Here is an 18,361-nt window from a genome sequence, read left to right on the forward strand (position 1 = left end):
CAAACAATGGAAATATGGCCAAATTCATGATTTCCTAGCCCTCTTGTTGAGGTTTCTTACCTGATTGTTGGGATAACAGCATTACCTTGAAGATTATGATGAAGATATGCTGTCCAAATGTGTGCACAGTTTTGAGCAAAATGCCTGGTACAAATTGGTCAACAAATAATAACTGAATAATTATATGAATATTTACTGAATGACATGGATTCTATGAATAATTATGGAATAATTATTGTAATTGCTTTTACTAGCAGTTCTCAAAACTCATCTATGTGTGACCTCAAGTAAGCCACATAACTTTGTGAACCTGCAGCTTCATCATTTTAAAAATGAAAAAACCTGACAGCTTTTCATTCTGCCACAGGTCAGGCCTCCCAGATACTAGAACATATATTTAGTTAAAGCCTTTGATATATCTCAAAGCAGTATCCTTACAGTGTAGTTGGAGGATGGTGGGGGCTGCAGAGAGGCACACTTTCCAGTGGGATTGATCCAGTTCTCCTTCCTTCAGTGCCACATGAATGCTGGGTAGCCCAGGGTCACACCCATTGCACCCTCAACTTAGGCAAGCCTAGCAGCCAAACATAGGAGACTTGGGATACAGAAGAGTCTCCCAAATCCCAGGCTCACAAAACCTAGGTGGAGATGATGGCTGAGAAAGTGAGGGCGTGGTTCAGGGGATCACTCTTCCCTACTCGTTCCTCTCATCTCAAATTCACCTTCTATTGCACAGCAACACGGAGGACCACCAACCACCCCTGACCATCACCTTGATCTTGCTGTGTTTGGTTAGTGGGATGCAACCACGCATCAATGGTGTTAGACGAAATCAGAAAAATATCTATCAAACAGTATTCCATAAGGGGACCACTTGGAAAAAATGTAATGAAAACAACAAAATCATATGAGGTTTCCAAGATTTCCCAAGATAGATCGTCACATATGCTTTCAAGAGATCTCTATAGAAATGATTTCAATGACATGACACCTTGAAAAGAGCTCTTCTGGGACTAGAATGATATCCATAAGTGAGAAGTATGAGATGTAGTGTTCAGTCACATTAAAAAACAAATCATCCCACATAGAGGAAGCTTTGGACATAGGGACGTCACACAGGTCTTAAGTGTAATGAAAAGCCTTTTCTGCCACAAACATCAGTGTAGTGGCACCTGCCAGTAAGAAAAACTAAATAGCATAACCATGGGATGCAGCAAGAAGAATATTGAGCCAGGAAAGAAAACATTTTGAAGAAATGAATTACTCATTGACTTTCTAGTGGATACAGAAAAAACTGCAGAAGACTCAGAGGATATGATGGCAGTGTAATAGATTGATAACTTAAACTTGTGGAAAAGCCTTCAATTCTGTTTAACATATGAGAAGGAGAGGTGACTGACTTCATGACTAGCATTAAGAAAGTATCACGTGTTGGGAAACTGTTTCTGCCTTGATGGTTTTATACACATAAGAGATGAAAAATGAGGCACATGCTTAGATGTATTGGGAATGAGATGGGACTGTGGCATTGTCACAACAGTACACAAATACTGAGAGTGACTTATAGAGTAATGGTTCCCATCTGTTGTGACCTCAGGTGAGACCAGGAGGCCTGTGTTTTAGCAAACCCTGGGCAATGGAATGAAGGGCTCCTAAGATTCCATGACACGCCCAGCTTCTAATTCTGTTGTTGCAACAGCAGACCGTTACCTGGGGCACTGGCCACTCTCTCCCACACTCTTGTCAGAGTCTGAGCTGCAGACAGCGCCTTCAGTTCTCAGCTCAAGCATTGCGAACCTTGTTTTTGTGGTTAAGGACCCTAAAGTACTGTGAGGAGGGATCAGGTTTTTCTCAACAGTAAGTTAAGAATTTGAGTTACTGATATCCCCCGGTCCTGATTAAAACCATTTGATTTCCAGTTTTTAATCCATCATGTGTTTGGGTTTCTTCTCCCCAGTCCCTGGCTCTCCCTGTGGTGCCCCAAATGTCAGTATGGTGGCATCCTGCAGGACATGTTCCGGGAAGACGACAGAGACGAACTTTCCAAATACCATCGAGAATTCCTACTCCCAGCAGGAAGAGACCAAGCAGAATATCAGAGTCAGCAAAAATAGACTTCTTATGAGCCAGGTGGCCTACTTCCTGAACTACCAGCTGAAGACATACAGTAAGTTCTATAGGTTGACCACCATGAAAGTGATGAATGATGTCCTGTCTTGTCTCGAGAAACTAACCATTCTCTTCATCAAAATTAGTTTCATCCTTCCCATACTTGTAGAAAATAGCAATGGGTATTTTAACACTTAGTTAAAGATGGAAGACAGTGGCAAAAATATTTAGCAACTTTTCCACATCTTCAGTAAGGTGGGTATAGGACTGGGGTTACAACCCCAGCTATTGATTTCTGACACAGGCACAGAACCACCTGTTTTTCTCAGCCAAAGGCTAAATCATGTTTACAGGAATCCTCTCTGTACCACCTAAGATCCTGCAGACAAGTAGCATCTAGACTGCTGGTCTAAATGTCTGACGCTACTGAACTTCCATTCGGTCCTGGTTTCCGCTAAGGCCCAGTAGGCAAAGCTGTGTTCTGGGGACACTGGGGGAAACACAGTGATAGCACACAGTACCCACTGTGAGGCACTGGAAGGGGACCCTGTTCCTAATAGAACCTGTGGTATCCATAAGTGGCACCATCAAGAGCAGGGAGTACCCTGGTACTGGTGCCTCAACTCCCCAATTAGCTGGCATCCCCTGTGGGCACCACCACATCTGGCTAATTTTTGTATATTTAGTAGAGGCGGGGTTTCACCATGTTGGCCAGACTGGTCTTGAACTCCTGAGGTCAAGTGATCTGCCTGCTTGAGCCTCCTAAAGTGCTGGGATTCCAGGCGCGAGCTACCATGCCTGCTCCACAGATTCTTTTTTCAGTAAAGGTTGTTAAAATTCATCCCTTGGTCCAGACTCCTATATAAATTTCTCTAACAATTGATTGGCAATGATGTATGATTAGGTAAATCAGTATTGCAGCAACCCTTCTGGAAAGCAGGGCAATTTTTGAGGATTTTGGGAAAAAGTTTTAATTTTTTGCACTGACTTAGGTCAGAGGATATAATTAAGATCTACCGTATGAGGGAGATTTTGTCCCATGGTTCTGAAAAGCAGGCTCATATACTTCTAGGGTGACTTAATCTAGGGACCATTAGAGCGTTCCTGTCAGAATACCACATTCTTACACTGAGAATATTTTATGTCCTTGTGCTATGATCAAACACTGATTTGGTCTTGTGTGAAGTGTGATTTCCTTAATGTGACCTGCTCTTCTGAATTTGTTTATAGAAGATCGAAAAGATCATAATGAAGAACAGAAATGAAGAGACAACAAAAATAAACTTCTTATGAGTCAAGTGGCCTACTACCTGGGCTGCCGGCTGAAGACGGAAGGTAAGTTCTATAGGTTCACTGTCACGAAAGTGCTGAACAATGTCCTGTCTTCTTTCTGAGAAATGATACACTCTCTTCTTCAAACTTAATTTCATCCTTCTCATACTTCTAGGAATATAGCAATGGGTATTTTAGCATTTTGTTAAAGATGGAAGACAGAGGCTAATGTGTTTAGCAACTTTTGCACGTCTGCAGTAAGGTGTGTGTGGGACTAGTGTTAATATCCCTGCTATTGATTCCTGACACAGGCACAGAACCACCTGTTCTTCTCAGCAAAAGGCCAAATCATGTTTACAGGAATCTTCTCTGTACCATATAAGATCCTGCAAAACGTATAAGCAAGATAAAGGTAGAAGTGTTTATTTCCGAGTTTCAAGGTGACTGCGTAGGTAAGACAAGTTGACTTTAAGGAGATCGAGATTGTAGATGAGAAGAGTAAAAGCGGGGAAATGACACCTTCAAATCAATGAGCAAGGCTGTCAGTGACATCCCTCAGTCCCGATTAAGCCAATTTGACGTCACCAGTTTCTAATCCATCATATGTTTGGGTTTCTTCTCCCCAGTCCCTGGCTTTTTGTGTTCTGCCCCAAATGTCAGCATGGTGGCATCTGACAGGCCTCCTTCCAGAACAAACACAGAGGTGAACGTTCCAGAAGGCATTGAGAAATCCTGCTGCCAACAGGAAGAAAACAAACCGACTTTCGGAGCCAGCAAAAATAGACTTCTTATGAGTCAGGTGGCCTACTTCCTGAACTACCAGCTGAAGACATACAGTAAGTTCTATAGGTTGACCACCATGAAATTGATGAATAATGTCCTGTCTTGTTTTGAGAAACTAACCTCTTTCTTCATCAAAATTAATTTCATCCTTCCCATACTTGTAGAAAATAGAAATGGTTATTTTAACATTTTGTTAAAAATGGAAGACAAAGGCAAAAGTATCTAGCAACTTTTCCATGTCTTTAGTAACATGGGTGTGGGACTGGGGTTACAATCCCTGCTATTGATTTCTGACACAGGCAGAGAACTACCTGTTTTTCTCAGCAAAAGGCTAAATCATGTTTACAGGAATCCTCTCTGTACCGTATAAGATCCTACAGACAAGTAGCATCCAGTCTGTTGGTCTAAATGTCTGAGGCTACTGAACTTCCATTTGGTTCCGGTTTCTGCTGTAGGCAATGCAGTGTTCTGCAGACACCGGGGGAAACACAGTGATAGCACACAGTACCTCCTCTGAGGATCTCAAGGAGGACCCTGCTCCTAATAGAACCTGTGGTATCTGTAAATGGCACCATCAAGAGCAAGGAGTACCTTGCTACTGGTGCCTCAGCTCCCCCTTTAGCTGGGATCCCTGGTGGGCACCAAAGCCCCTGGCTAATCTTTGTATTTTTAGTAAACGCAGGGTTTCACCATGTTGGACAGGCTGGTCTTGAACTCTTGAGGTCAAGTGATCTGCCCTTCTGGGCCTCCTAAAATGCTGGAATTTCAGGCATGAGACACCGGGCTGGCTCCACAGATTCTTTTTGCAGTAAAGGTTATTAGAATTCATCCCTTGGTCCAGTCTCCTATGTAAATTTCTCTAACCATTCATTGACCATGATATATGATGAGATGAATTGGTATTGCAGCAATTGTTCTGGTAAGTAGTTAGGGCAATTTTTGAAGATTTTTGGGAAAAAGTTTTAATTATTTGCCCTGACTAGGTCAGAGGATATATGATGAAGATCTACCAGACGATGGAGATTTTCATCCATGGATCTGAAAAGTAGGCTCATCTACTTCTGAGACGACTTAATCTAGGGCCTGTTAGAACATTTCCATCAGAATATCACATCCTTACACTGAGAATATTTTACGTCCTTGTGCTATGACTGCACACTGATTTTGTCTTGTGTGAAGTGTGATTTGCTTAATGTGACCTGATCTTCTGAATTTGTTTACAGATGATCGAAAAGATCACAATGAAGAACAGAAATGCAGAGACAGCAAAAATAAACTTATGAGTCAAGTGGCCTACTATCTGGGCTGCCGGCTGAAGACGGAAGGTAAGTTCTATAGGTTCACTGTCACGAAAGTGCTGAACGATGTCCTGTCTTCTTTCTGAGAAATGATACATTCTCTTCTTCAAACTTAATTTCATTCTTCCCATAATTCTAGGAAAATAACAGTGGGTATTTTAACATTTAGTTAAAGAAGGAAGACAGAGGCTAATGTGTTTAGCAACTTTTCCAGGTCTACAGTAAGGCGGGTGTGGGACTAAGGTTAAAATACCAGCTATTGATTCCTGACACAGGCACAGAACCACCTGTTCTTCTCAGCAAAAGGCTAATTCATGTTTACAGGAATATTCACTGTACCATATAAGATCCTGCAGAACTCATAAACAAGATAATGATAGGACGGTTTATGTCCTGGCTTCAAGGTGACTGAGTAGCTAAGACGAGTTGACTTTAAGGAGACTAGGAGTGGAGATGAGAAGAGTAAAAGTGGGGAAACAACATCTTCAAATCAATAGGCAAGGCTGTCAGTGACATCCTTCAGTCCCGATTGAACCAATTTGATGTCACCAGTTTCTAATCCATTGTGTGTTTGGGTTTCTTCTCTCCAGTCCCTGGCCTTCTGTGTTCTGCCCCAAACATCAGCAAGGTGGCATCTGACAGGCCTCCTTCCAGAAAAAACACAGAGTTGAACGTTCCAGAAGGCATTGAGAAATCCTTCTTCGAACAGGAAGATAACAAACCGAATATTGGAGTCAGCAAAAATAGACTTCTTATGAGTCCGGTGGACTACTCCCTGAACTATCGGCTGAAGACATACAGTAAGTCCTATAGGTTGACCACCACGAAAGTGATGAATGATGTCCTGTCTTGTCTGGAGAAACTAACTGCTCTCTTCATCAAAATTAATTTCATCCTTCCCATACTTGTAGAAAATAGCAGTGGGTATTTTAACATTTAGTTAAAATGGAAGACAGATGCCAAAATATTTAGCAACATTTCCACATCTGCAGTAAGATGGGTGTGGGGCTGGGGTTACAATCCCAGCTATTGATTCCTGACTCAGGCACAGAACCACCTGTTTTTCTCGGCAAGAGGCTGAATCCATGTTTACAGGAATCCTCTCTCTACCATATAAGGTCCTACAGACAAGCAGCATCTAGTCTGCTGGTCTAAAGGTCTGAGGCTACTGAACTTCCATGCAGTTCTGCTTTCTGGTAAAGACCCAGTAGGCAAAGCTGTGTTCTGGGGACCCTGGGGGAAACATGGTGATAGCAGACATTACCCCATGTGAGGAATTTAAAGGGGACCCTGCTCCTAATAGAACCTGTGGTATCTGTAATTGGCACCATCAAGAGCTGGGAGTACCCTGGTACTGGTGCCTCAGCCTGCCAATTATCTGGGATCCCCGGTGGGCACCACTACACCTGGCTAAGTTTTGTACTTTATGTAGAGGCAAGGTTTCGCCATGTTCGCCAGGCTGGTCTTGAACTCCTGAGGTCAGGTGATCTGCGTGCCTGGGCCTCCTGTGTTGCTTGGATTCCAGGTGTGAGCCACCATGCTGGCTCCACAGATTCTTCTTAAAGTAAAGGTTGTTAGAATGCATCCGTCGGTCCAGTATCCTATATAAATTTCTCTAAACATTCATTGACCATGATATATGATGAGATAATTAGTACTGCAGCAACCCTTCTAGAAAGTAGTTAAGGCAATTTTTGATTATTTTTGGGGAAAATGTTTTAATTGTTTTCACTGACTTAGGTCACAGGACAGATGATTAATATCTACAAGATGAGAGAGATTTTATCCCATGGGCCTGAAAAGCAGGCTCATCTACTTCTGAGGTGACTTAATCTAGGGCCCGATAGAACATTCCAGCCAGAATATCACATTCTTACACTGAGAAAATTTTATGTCCTTGTGCTATGACTGGACACTGATTTGGTCTGTGTGAAGTGTGATTTGCTCAATGTGACCTGCTCTTCTGAATTTATTTACAGAAGATCGAAAAGATCATGAAGAGGAACTGAAATACAGAGGCAGCAAAAATAAACTTCTTATGAGTCAAGCGGCCTACTACCCAGGCTGCCAGCTGAAGACAGAAGGTAAGTTCTATAGATTCACCGTTACGAAAGTGCTGAACGGTATTCTGTCTTTGCTCTGAGAAACTGAACACTCTCTTCATCAGAATTTATTAAGTTTTTCCCATACTTCTAGGCAAATATAAATTGCTTCCTTAACATTTTGTTAAAAATGGATGAGAGAGGCCACAGTATGTAGCACCTTTTCCATGTCTGCAGTAAGGCAGGTGTAGGACTAAGGGTGAAGTCTCAGCTGTTCATTTCTAACACAGGTGCACAACCATGTGTGTTTCTCAGCAAGAGGCTGTTGATTTCTGACATAGGCACAGAAGCACCTGTGTTTCTCAGCAAGAGGCTAAATCATGTTTACAGGAATCTCTGTACCACCTAAGATCCTACATACAAGTAGCATCTAGTCTGTTGATCTAAATGTCTGAGGCTACTGAACTTCCATTCGGTTCCCATTTCTGCTGAGGCCCAGTAGGCAAAGCAGTGTTCTGGGGACACTGGGGTAAACATGGTGATGGCACACAGTACCCACTGTGAAGAGCTTGAAGGGGACCCTGCTCCTAATAGAACCTGTGGTATCGGTAAGTGACACCATCAAGAGCATGGAGTACCATTGTATTGGTGACTCAGCCTCCCAGTTAGCTGGGATCCCTGGTGGATACCACCACACTTGGCTAGTTTCTGTATTTTTAGTGGAGGCGGGGTTTCACCATGTTGGCGAGGCTGGTCTTCAACTCCTGAGGTCAAGTGATCTCCCTCCCTGGGCCTTCTAAATTCTCCGATTCCAGATGTGAGTCATTCTGCTGACTCCACAGATTCTTATGTAAAGGTTGTTAGAATTCATCCATCAGTCCAGTCTCCTATGTAAATTTCTCTAGCTATTCGTTCACCATCATATATGATGAGATAAATCAGTATAGCTGCAATGCTTCTGGAAAGTAGTTAGGGCAATGTGTGAAGATTTTTGGGAAGAGGTTTTAATTGCTTGTGCTGATTTAGGTCAGAGAATACATGATTAAGATCTAGCAGATGAGGGAGGTTTTGTCCCATGGATCTGAAAAGCAGGCTCATCTACTTCTAGCATGACTTAATCTAGGGACCAGTAGAACGTTCCCATCAGAATATCACATTCTTAAACTGAGAATATTTTTCATTTTTGTGATATGACTAGACACTGATTTGGTCTTGTGTGAAGTGTGATTTGCTTAATGTGACCTTTTCTTCTGAATTTGTTTACAGAAGATCAGAAATGTCATGAGGAGGAACAGAAACAGAGAGACAGCAAAAATAAACTTCTTACGAGTCAAGTGGCCCACTACCTGGGCTGCAGGCTGAAGATGGAAAGTAAGTTCCATAGGTTCACCATCATGAAAGTCCTGAACGAAGTTCTGTGTTTCCTCTGAGAAACTAAAGGTTCTCTTCATCAGAGTTAATTTCATTTTTGCCATACATCTAGGAAAATATAAATGGGTATTTTAATATTTTGTTAAAGGTGGACGAGAGAGGCAAAAGTATGTAGAAACTTTTCCACATCTACAGTAAGGCGGGTGTGGGACTGAGGGTAAAGTCTCAGGTGTTGATTTCTGACACAGGCGCAGAAGCACCTGTGTTTCTCAGCAACAGGCTAAATCATGTTTACAGGAGTCCTCTCTGTACCACCTAAGATCCTGCAGACAAGCAGCATCTAGTCTGTTGGTCTAAATGTCTGAGGCTACTGAACTTCCATTTGGTTCCAGTTTCTGCTGAGGCCCAGTATGCAAAGCAGTGTTCTGGGGACATGGGAGTAAACACGGTGATAGCACACAGTACCCGCTGTGGGGAGTTTACACATCACTCTGCTCCTTCCACATCCTGTGGTATCTGTAAGTGGCAGCATCAAGAGCAGGGAGTACCCCTGTATTCGTGACTCAGCCTGTTAGTTGGCTGGGATCACCGGTGGACACCATCACGCTTGGCTAGTTTTTGTATTTTTAGTAGAGGTGGGATTTCACCATGTTGGCCAGGCTGGTCTTGAACTCCTGAGGTCAAGTGATCTCCCTCCCTGGGCCTCCTAAATTGCTCCAATTCCAGGAGTGAGTCACTGTGCTGCCTCCACAGATTCTTTTTTATGTAAACGTTGTTAGAATTCATCTGTCGGTCCAGTCTCCTCTATAAATTTCTCTAACCCTTTGTTGACCATCATATATGATGAAATAAATCAGTATTACTGAAATGCTTCTGTAAAGTAGTTAGGGCAATTTTTGAAGATTTTGGGGAAAAAGTTTTCATTGCTTGTGCTGACTTAGCTCAGATGATACATGATTAAGATCTAGCAGATGAGGGAGATTTCCTTTCATGGATTTGAAAAGTAGGCTCATCTACTAGGATGACTTAATCTAGGGACCAGAAGAACACTCCCATCAGAATATCACATTCTTAAACAGAATATTTTTCATTTTTGTGATATGACGAGACACTGATTTGGTCTTGTGTGAAGTGCGATTTGCTTAATCTGACCTGCTCTTCTGAATTTGCTTACAGAAGATCTGAAACGTCATGAGGAGGAACAGAGATACAAAGACAGCAAAAATAAACTTCTTACCAGTCAAGTGGCCCACTACCCCGGCTGCAGGCTGCAGACAGAAAGTAAGTTCCATAGGTTCACCGTCACCAGAGTGCTGAACGATGTTCTGTGTTTCCTCTGAGAAACTAAAGACTCTCTTCATCAGAATTAATCTCACTTTTGCCATACGTCTAGGAAAATATAAATGGGTATTTTAACATTTTGTTAAAGGTGGATGAGAGAGGCCAAAGTATGTAGCAACTTTTCCACATCTGCAGTAAGGTGTGGGACTGAGGGTAAAGTCTCAGGTGTTTCTGCAGAAGCGTCTGTGTTTCTCAGCAAGAAACTAAATCATGTTTACAGGAATCCTCTCTGTACCACCTAGGATCCTGCAGAAAAGTCGCATCTATTCTGTTGTTCTAAGTGTCTGCGGCTAGACAGACACTTCCATTCGGTTCTGGTTTCTGCTGAGGCTCAGTAGGAAAAGCTCTGTTCTGGGGGAAATGCGATGGTAGCACACTATACCCACTATTGGGAGCTGAAAGAGGACTCTGCTCCTTACATAACCTGTGGTATCTGTAAGTGGCCTCATCAGGAGCAGTGATTACTCTGGTCAGAAGGATGTCCTGCTTTCTGTGCAGAGGCTCTTGTTGGTTAAGAGGAAGAACGACGGCACGCACTACTTTGTGGAGGCAGCAGTGCGTAGAGGAGGGATCCTGGGCCAGTCTCCTGAGCTCCATCCAAGTGGCTTCTTGGAGACAGTTGTTGGCACAGAGTAAACACTGTCTGTTAGTTCTTCATTCTACTGTGTCTAGCATAAGAGAAACTTTATTAGTCTGTGCATATTTCCTTTATGGCCTTATGAGAGACTCCAGACCTCCATACTTCCTTGATGACAGTTTTATCAGTGGCATTTTCTTCCACTAAACATATGTGGCCATGACGTCACTAGGACTTTCTGAATGAGAAAGATGGGAAACCCATGGGGTTGGAGGTCACAGTATTGTAAATGTCCCTCCTTCCATGATGGATGGTGGTCTTTGGAGCAAGAGGCAGCATCTCTCCAGTTGTAAAGGACATGAAGGAAGCTATGACAGGAGGGCGGTTGTTGGAGTGGAAAGAGATCTGGAATAAGAATGAAGGTTCCCAGGCTGTATCTTCAGCAGTGTTCCTAGGAACTGTCAGTGAGCAATTGATTTCTCCTTGCTGACTTTCTCTGTCTTCATCTGCAAAGGCAGGTAAATTTCTCTCTCTCCATTTGCAAAGGCAGACATCTTGCAGTGTCTGAAGCATTCAAATGTGCAAACACTTATGACCGCTTATCACAATGAGATAGAGCCCCCTCGCTGTGTGGTGTTGGAGAAAGCACTTGATGTGTGGGCATTTGGTGGTTGGAAGTGGTTCAGACTGGAGCACTCCCCGTGGAGAGAATGTCCCTGAATAACATAGCAGAAGCCACTGGGAGGGCCTGTGAAGTCACCTGATGTGCAGAGGATTGTGGGACAAGTTTGTTTTCCTCTCCTAACAGAAATAGGTTGTAAATGTGAACTGTGACAGGATCCCAAGCCTGTCCCTGGGAATCAGATCTGTGTCAGGATGGCAGAGACAGCTGCCAAAGTCTAGAGAGAGACTGCACAAGCCTCCAGTGATGTGGAGAGCAGAAGTGTTTTCAACATTTGGCTTCATCTTGATGGTGAGCATCCTGATCAGAAATGCACTGCCTGGTGGATCAGGAAACCATGCCGGGGCATTTTGTTAAAGAGAAAACATGAGCGCTTTCAGTAGAATGGGGACCCATTCACAGATGTTCATGTCCCTGCGCACATTGGGCTGACTGTCCTTGCAGAGTGTGAAATGGGAAATATCTGAACGAACACATCTGTACTTGCAGAAAACAACAAAGATGAAGATGAAGATGTTCATGTTGTGAAGGCTGAGAAAATACAGGAATCACGTGCCCCCAGGTAACACTGAATAATCAGGAGTAAGTAATGGGTGATAAAGTATGGAAAATGTCTAGAAGCACACCCTCTCTGTCGTCTCCCATGGGCCCAAAGCCTGCATTCCCTTGGCCACAATATGTTCAGTTCAACCCACCTTAGATACAGGGTGTGGCAGTTGTTGTGGTTCTTTGTATGTGCTGCGTGCCGTGTCTGAATTTTACAGGGATAACTGAGTCTCTTATCTTCTCGGCTCCTTTCTGCCCAGTGTGATGAATACCAGCTGCTGTCTTTCTCTCCGGTTCTCATGGCAGCCATGCTCTGTTGCAGAGAGGAGGATTGCCTGTTTCCTCTCAAAGGGAACCTCCCATTTGCTTTCTGGGACCACTCTCTCATTCCTCCTGTGAAAACCAGCGAGGACTCCCTGGGGTCCAATCCCTCTTTGTTTAATCTTTTGTCATCTCTATCCCATCTGGCTCATCAGGGAGGTGCAGAAGATTGAAGTCAAGAAAGTCCCTGAGGACTCACTGGAGAAATGTGTCATCACTCTTTCAAATAGCTATGGCCCTACTGACTCCAGCCAGCCTCACAGAGACACCAATGAAATCACATTTGAGGAAGAGAATGTCAACTCTGCGCTGGTTGTAGAGAATGAATCATCTCATGATGTGGTGGAGGATGCTCTAATCATTCTTTCAGGTGACCTCTACATTCCTTGTTCTTGGTACCTCTGTCTAGGCTGAGGAAGATAACTTTGAAGACAGGCTCTATACACACAAATCGGTTTGAATAAAAACTTATCATGGGATGCTAAACACAGATACCAGGGAATTTTTATCTCATTCTCAGCTCATGCCATGCATTTGTCTCTGAGGCCCAAGAATCAAGTTACCAGACCCCAGACCAGTGTGACAAGCTCATGGTCACCTGTGTGCAGGAGGTGTACAGGAGGTGTCTGTCAGGTCTCCTAGCTTTGATTCAGTATCTCTCATGTCATTAGGTCATCTTCCCTGAACAATGTCCCTGGAATTTCTATTTATTTTCAAGGAACCTGGGAGCCTTGCCTATTTATTTGGAGAGAATGTTCCTCAGGTTTCACTGCTCTGAGCGTCAGTCTTCATCTCTTTTGAGTCAGCTTGCTTAGCTGCATAGTCACCTTGAAACCAGGATGAAAACATTTCCTCTTTACCTTGCTGATATGTTTCCATAAAGCAAGGCTCAGCCCTGGCTCTCCACCCCATCCATGCAATGGCCGATCTGATGTTTCTTCGTAGCATCATGTATTGTTTCTTGTTGTTTTTGAGATGGAGTCTCCTTTTATCACCCAGGCTGGAGTGCAGTGGCACCATCTTGGCTTACTGCAGTCTCCACTTCCCAGACTCCAGTGATTCTCCTGCCTCTGCCTCCTGAGTAGCTGGGACCATAGGTGCCCCCCACCACACCTCGCTAATTTTTGTATTTTTAGTACAGATGGGGTTTCACCATGTTTGCCAGGCTGGTCTTGAACTCCAAACTTTAAGTGGTTGACCCACCTTTGAAATCACAGATTTTNTTTTTTGGAGATGGAGTCTCCCTCTGTTATTCAGGCTGGAGTTCAGTTGCACGATCTCAGCTCACTGCAACCTCCGCTTCCTGGGTTTAGGTGATTCTGCTGCCTCAGCCTCCCGAGTAGGTGAAACTGCAGGCATGTGCCACCATGCCCAGCTAATTTCTTTGTATTTTTAGTAGAGACAGGCTTTCACTGTGTTAGCCAGGATGGTCCTGATCTCCTGACCTCGTGAAGTGCTCACCTCGGTCTTTGAGAGTGCTGAGATGACAGGCGTGAGCCACCATGCCCGGCCCACAGATTCTTTTTTGTTTTGTCTTTTTTTATTCACTCTCCCTAGAGACTGTCAAAAATTGTCAAGGCCGACTCTATTGCATGTCATCACGGCGGGGTATTGGGAAAAGTTTTCAATTAGCAATAATCTCATCTCAGATAAAACTCATTGGCTATGAAAGTGGCACTGAGCAAAGCTCACAGATTCTTTTTAAAGCAAGTGTTGTTAGAATTTATATGTCAGTCCAGTTTCACGTATAGATGCCTCTAACCATTCAATGACCTTGGTACCTGGTGAGATAAGTCAGTATTGCAGCAACACTCCCAGAAAAGAGTTTGACTCATTTTTGGAGATTTTCTGGGAAAAAATTTGGTTTAACTTTGCATGGACTCAGAGAATATGGTATGATGATCTACCCATAGAGGGAGATTTAGGCCTGTGTGTCTGGAAAGCAGGCTTACCTAGTCACCAGGCTTCATCTAGGGCACCCTGGAATGGTCCTGTCAGAATTTGTATTCTTGCCATGAGAATATTTCTGTGCTTGTGCTATGACTAAACACTGATTTGGTCATATGTGAAGTGTGATTTGCTTAATGTGACCTGTGTCTCTGAATTTATTTACAGACAGACAAAGTGATGATGAGGAAGAGGAAGAAAGAGGGCCAGTGCCCCCCAGGTAATGCTGTGGAGTTGTGGGCTGTTAGTTCAATAGTGACACCTGGAGACTCTAGATCCTGGGAAAACGAGGAAGTGATGACTAGAACTCTTTATTCCATTCACCCAGCTACAAATTGTCCTTATTAACAATGTTGTGGGTGATTGGTGGCACTTGTATAGGCTTTAATTTCTCACTCCTCCCAAGATGGGAACATGCAATCAGATGAGCCAGGTGAACTCAGCAAACAGGGATTTCCTGGTTTCGCCTGTTCTCCCCACTGTGTTTAAACCCAGGGAGAGACGCATATGTGCTTTCTGCCCATTTGTTGTGAGCATGTTTGCTAGGATTTGTAAAGAGAAGGAATTCAAAACTTAGACATATGATATCAAAATACTGGAAAAGGGAGGCCCTTAATACACAAGATCTGGGTGTCTGAAATGCCTCAGGAGCTCTGTTCACTTGAATGCTGCATGTAAAATTCAACACAACTTACGCGAGGCAGTTGAAGCCCCGTGTTGGTTCTCGTGCTGCAAGTCATGATGATAGTTTACAGGGAGAGTCAGTGGCCTGCAGTGGCTCATCTATGGCAAATGCACTGAGCACATGCTGCTCATTTGTCCTCTGTCCCCAGGGTAGTCACCCTCCATCCTGCATTTAGAAAGGATAGTTTTTTTATTTTTCTTAAAGGAAAAATGCCTTTGCTTTCTGTGACCATTCCATTCTGACTTCCATCAGATCAGCTGGGAGACTTTGTTGTCTAATCTCTGTTGGTTTCATCTTCTGTCATCCCTGCCTGCCTGGCTCATCAGGAATCTGCAGGAGTCTGTGGAGGAGGAAGCCCCCCAGGAGTCCTGGGATGAAGGTTATTCGACTCTCTCAATTCCTCCTGGCACATCTGCCTTCAATGAGTCTTACAGGAGCAACTTGCACTCAGAGGAGCAGCAAGTCAACGTGGCTGTCGACATAGGCAGTGAGTACTCCACTGTGAAGTTGATAAAGCTCCAAATTGTGTCCCAGATAGACCCCATAGTCTTTGGGCCTTGCTCTGCTGGCCGGGCTGAGAGTTGTCATGTCATCACTGTGGGCTGAACCTATCCATTAGTGTAGATTTCAATCACTCTGGATTCCAGTCTGAAGCATGGGCATGCGGTGGGTCAGTGAGCTTTGCTCTCTCTCTAGTCTCAGTCCATGCCCGTCGCACCCTGGACCGACTGTCAGGACATTGAAACCCAAGGCAGGTGTTGCCAACTCACACCAAACTGTGCAGCGCATGCCCACGAGTTGTCTGTCAATCTGAATTAAATGTCTCTTGCCAGCTACAATGTTCCTCATGAGTTTTGTTCCCCATGCATGTCTGTGAGGTTCTTTCCTGTATGTACAAACTTGCGATAAAGGGATAATGGTCTGCCAGAATAGGGACGTTTCACCATTGGTTCTGAGACACAAACCAAGGAATCTCTATCATGATTGGCTTTGGGACCTCCTGAAGTCTGTCTCTCACATTATCCTGTTCTCATGCTGAGGAGCCTGAGCTCCCTGTGCAGGGATTAGACAGTAGACTGTTACGGGTGTAGGGTAATGGCTTATTTTGTCTGTCCCTATCTGAATTTATTGCAGAGATTAAAAAGGACCAAGAGGAAGAAGACCGAGGCTCACTGTGCCCCAGGTAACTTTGGGCAATTGTGAACAGCTAATGTTGTGTTGACACCTGGAGATGCCAGGTCCAGGGAAAACAGAGTGGGCTGATAATATTGATACCATCTTTTCAATGAAGCCTGAATTATTCCTACTAAAACTGCTGTTGGTTTTCATTGCAGTAGTTATTAGGTTTCCATTTCTTCCTCCCCTTACTATTTACTAACTACTGTAGGTTGACCATACTTGTTTTTATGATCAGTGTACACTGTGTGTCCTGAGGGCACTAACTCAAGAGTGTCCTTTTACTCCCTCATCAGTGTGTCACCTGGACGGTTCACTGAGCTTACTTTCTCTTTCTCTTTCATTCTTTTTACCCTACTCTTGTCCATCCCAGCATAAGGCAATAATTTGTTGCGTTATTAATGGATCTATGTTTTTTCTTTATTAACCACTTTCTTGTGCTACCCATGAAATCTAGTTGGGGCTCTGTGGTGTCTTATTTTCCCTGACTTATTCTTTGGTTATTCCTCCTTTTTTAGGCTCAGGATGGAGCTGGTGGAAGCTGAAGAGCCTGAAGTCTTCTGGTACTCACTGGATATATTGTGTTCAACATATACAGCATATCTTGAGTTTTATTACACATGCCAGGCTTACACATATGCCATTTTTTTTATTTGTAGGAGAGCATGTTCGCTTGACTTTGGACATGGATAGTAGGTTTCTTACTATGACAGTGATAAGACTCCACCTGGTCTCCCGGATAGGGGTCATATTCCCACACTAAGACAACATGTCACATGGGACTCTGCCAGTACAGAGTATGAACAACACCATGTTCTTGCTGAAAACGCTTAGCCTGACTTTCATAGCCCAAGGTAATCTCCAGACAACTTCAGAATGTAGAACAGTGAGCAGCACTACTGACCTGTCTCCTTCAGACAGCCCATGTCACCACAAATCACACAACTAAAAGGAGAAGAGACATTTTGGGTTGAAAAAGAGTAAAAAGATAATGTAGCCACATTTCTTTAGTTCTTTTGAATCCAAAGTGTCTCCTCATCTTTTTGTTGTTGGTGGTGGTGGTGACATGGGCTTGTTTGCAGAGGACAGGTCAGCTGTCTGGCTCAATGAAGTTGTCTGAAAATGTCCTCATGATTAAATTCAGCCTAAGCGTTTTTCCGGGAACACTGCAGGGTCAATGCTACCTCACCCATCTGCAGGTAGAGACGGTCCCATGTGTCTACCACCATGATCATGATAACAGGACTGTTGCACCATTTGTCTATCACCATGATCGTGATACCGGGACTGTTCCACCATTTGCCTATCACCATGATCGTGATACCAGGACTGTTCCACCATCTGTCTATCACCATGATCGTGATACCAGGACTGTTCCACCATTTGTCTATCACCATGATTGTGATGCCAGACCTGTACCTTTCAGAGATACATTATTTATACTGAAGTAATTGGAAAAATGGTTTTTAAAAGTATTAATATCCTGTATTCAAATGATCATCCCTCAACATTTTATTATCCATTAATCATCCCTGGCTGTGTCAATTATGATGTTTACATCTGTACACTGGAAATTTTCTATTTTTACTGTATGTTTGCTTTTGCTAGTTTCTGTTGTTGAACAAAAAAAAATCCCTGACTGCATTTCAATTTTTGCCAAAGTTAATTTTAATCTATACAATGAAAATTTTTTGTCTTTAAGATAAGACCGTCAGCATAAGGCCACAGCAAAACAGAGATTTTGCTAATTTTTGTGACTTTGTTAATTTCTGGCTGATGATAGAGGCTGCTAATACCTATTTAAGTTAGCAGCTAGAGAAATGTCTATCAGACTAAGGATATGCAAAGCCCAGGCCATTCTCTTTGAGTCTTTTAAACTATTTCAGAAGAAAAGAGAATAGGCAGATTCCACATATGTGGACAGGGAGGAGAATACACTAAAAGACATAGCCGTTTCCAAAAACAGAACAGAAAATCCATTAAAATTCATATTTTCTCATGAAGTGTAATCTCTCTAAACTTAGCCATTATATGAAAGTAAATTCTTAATATGCCACACTACATTGACTATTGACATTCATAAGAATTCATTTCCATGTTTGTTATTTGAAAAAGCAAAAGGACTATAATCCTTTCTTTTCTTTGCCATGATCTTTTTAAGATTGAGGATTGTTTTTCAAAATAAAACCAAAGATTTTAAAGATTGGAAAT

At 43.2% G+C, this 18,361-nt stretch overlaps 1 protein-coding gene and 1 non-coding gene across 5 annotated transcripts in view; one reads left to right on the forward strand and one right to left on the reverse strand.

Annotated features, from left to right (window-relative positions):
* LOC108298261 (neuroblastoma breakpoint family member 15-like) overlaps positions 1 to 17,177 on the forward strand; it is a 32,368-nt gene extending 15,191 nt beyond the window's left edge. For 3 of the 4 annotated variants that reach the window (XM_037735706.1, XM_017520973.2, XM_037735707.1), the window contains 6 exons: positions 1,958 to 2,167; positions 3,340 to 3,444; positions 11,965 to 12,037; positions 15,301 to 15,461; positions 16,109 to 16,157; positions 16,669 to 17,177. In XM_037735706.1, the coding sequence (XP_037591634.1) occupies positions 3,399 to 3,444; positions 11,965 to 12,037; positions 15,301 to 15,461; positions 16,109 to 16,157; positions 16,669 to 16,843 (504 nt within the window). In that variant the 5' untranslated portion in view covers positions 1,958 to 2,167; positions 3,340 to 3,398 and the 3' untranslated portion in view covers positions 16,844 to 17,177. Of the gene's footprint in view, positions 1 to 1,957; positions 2,168 to 3,339; positions 3,445 to 11,964; positions 12,038 to 14,457; positions 14,510 to 15,300; positions 15,462 to 16,108; positions 16,158 to 16,668 lie in introns of all 4 variants that reach the window. The other variant, XM_017520974.2, reaches the window with a different exon arrangement.
* Positions 13,891 to 14,031, reverse strand: LOC119469872. The gene has a single exon (XR_005198721.1). It is a non-coding gene; the product is annotated as a U4 spliceosomal RNA (small nuclear RNA).
* Positions 17,178 to 18,361: the final 1,184 nt, after the last annotated feature.

This window comes from Cebus imitator, unplaced genomic scaffold, assembly GCF_001604975.1.
Source record: "Cebus imitator isolate Cc_AM_T3 unplaced genomic scaffold, Cebus_imitator-1.0 Scaffold923, whole genome shotgun sequence".
NCBI classification, from domain to species: Eukaryota; Metazoa; Chordata; class Mammalia; order Primates; family Cebidae; genus Cebus; species Cebus imitator.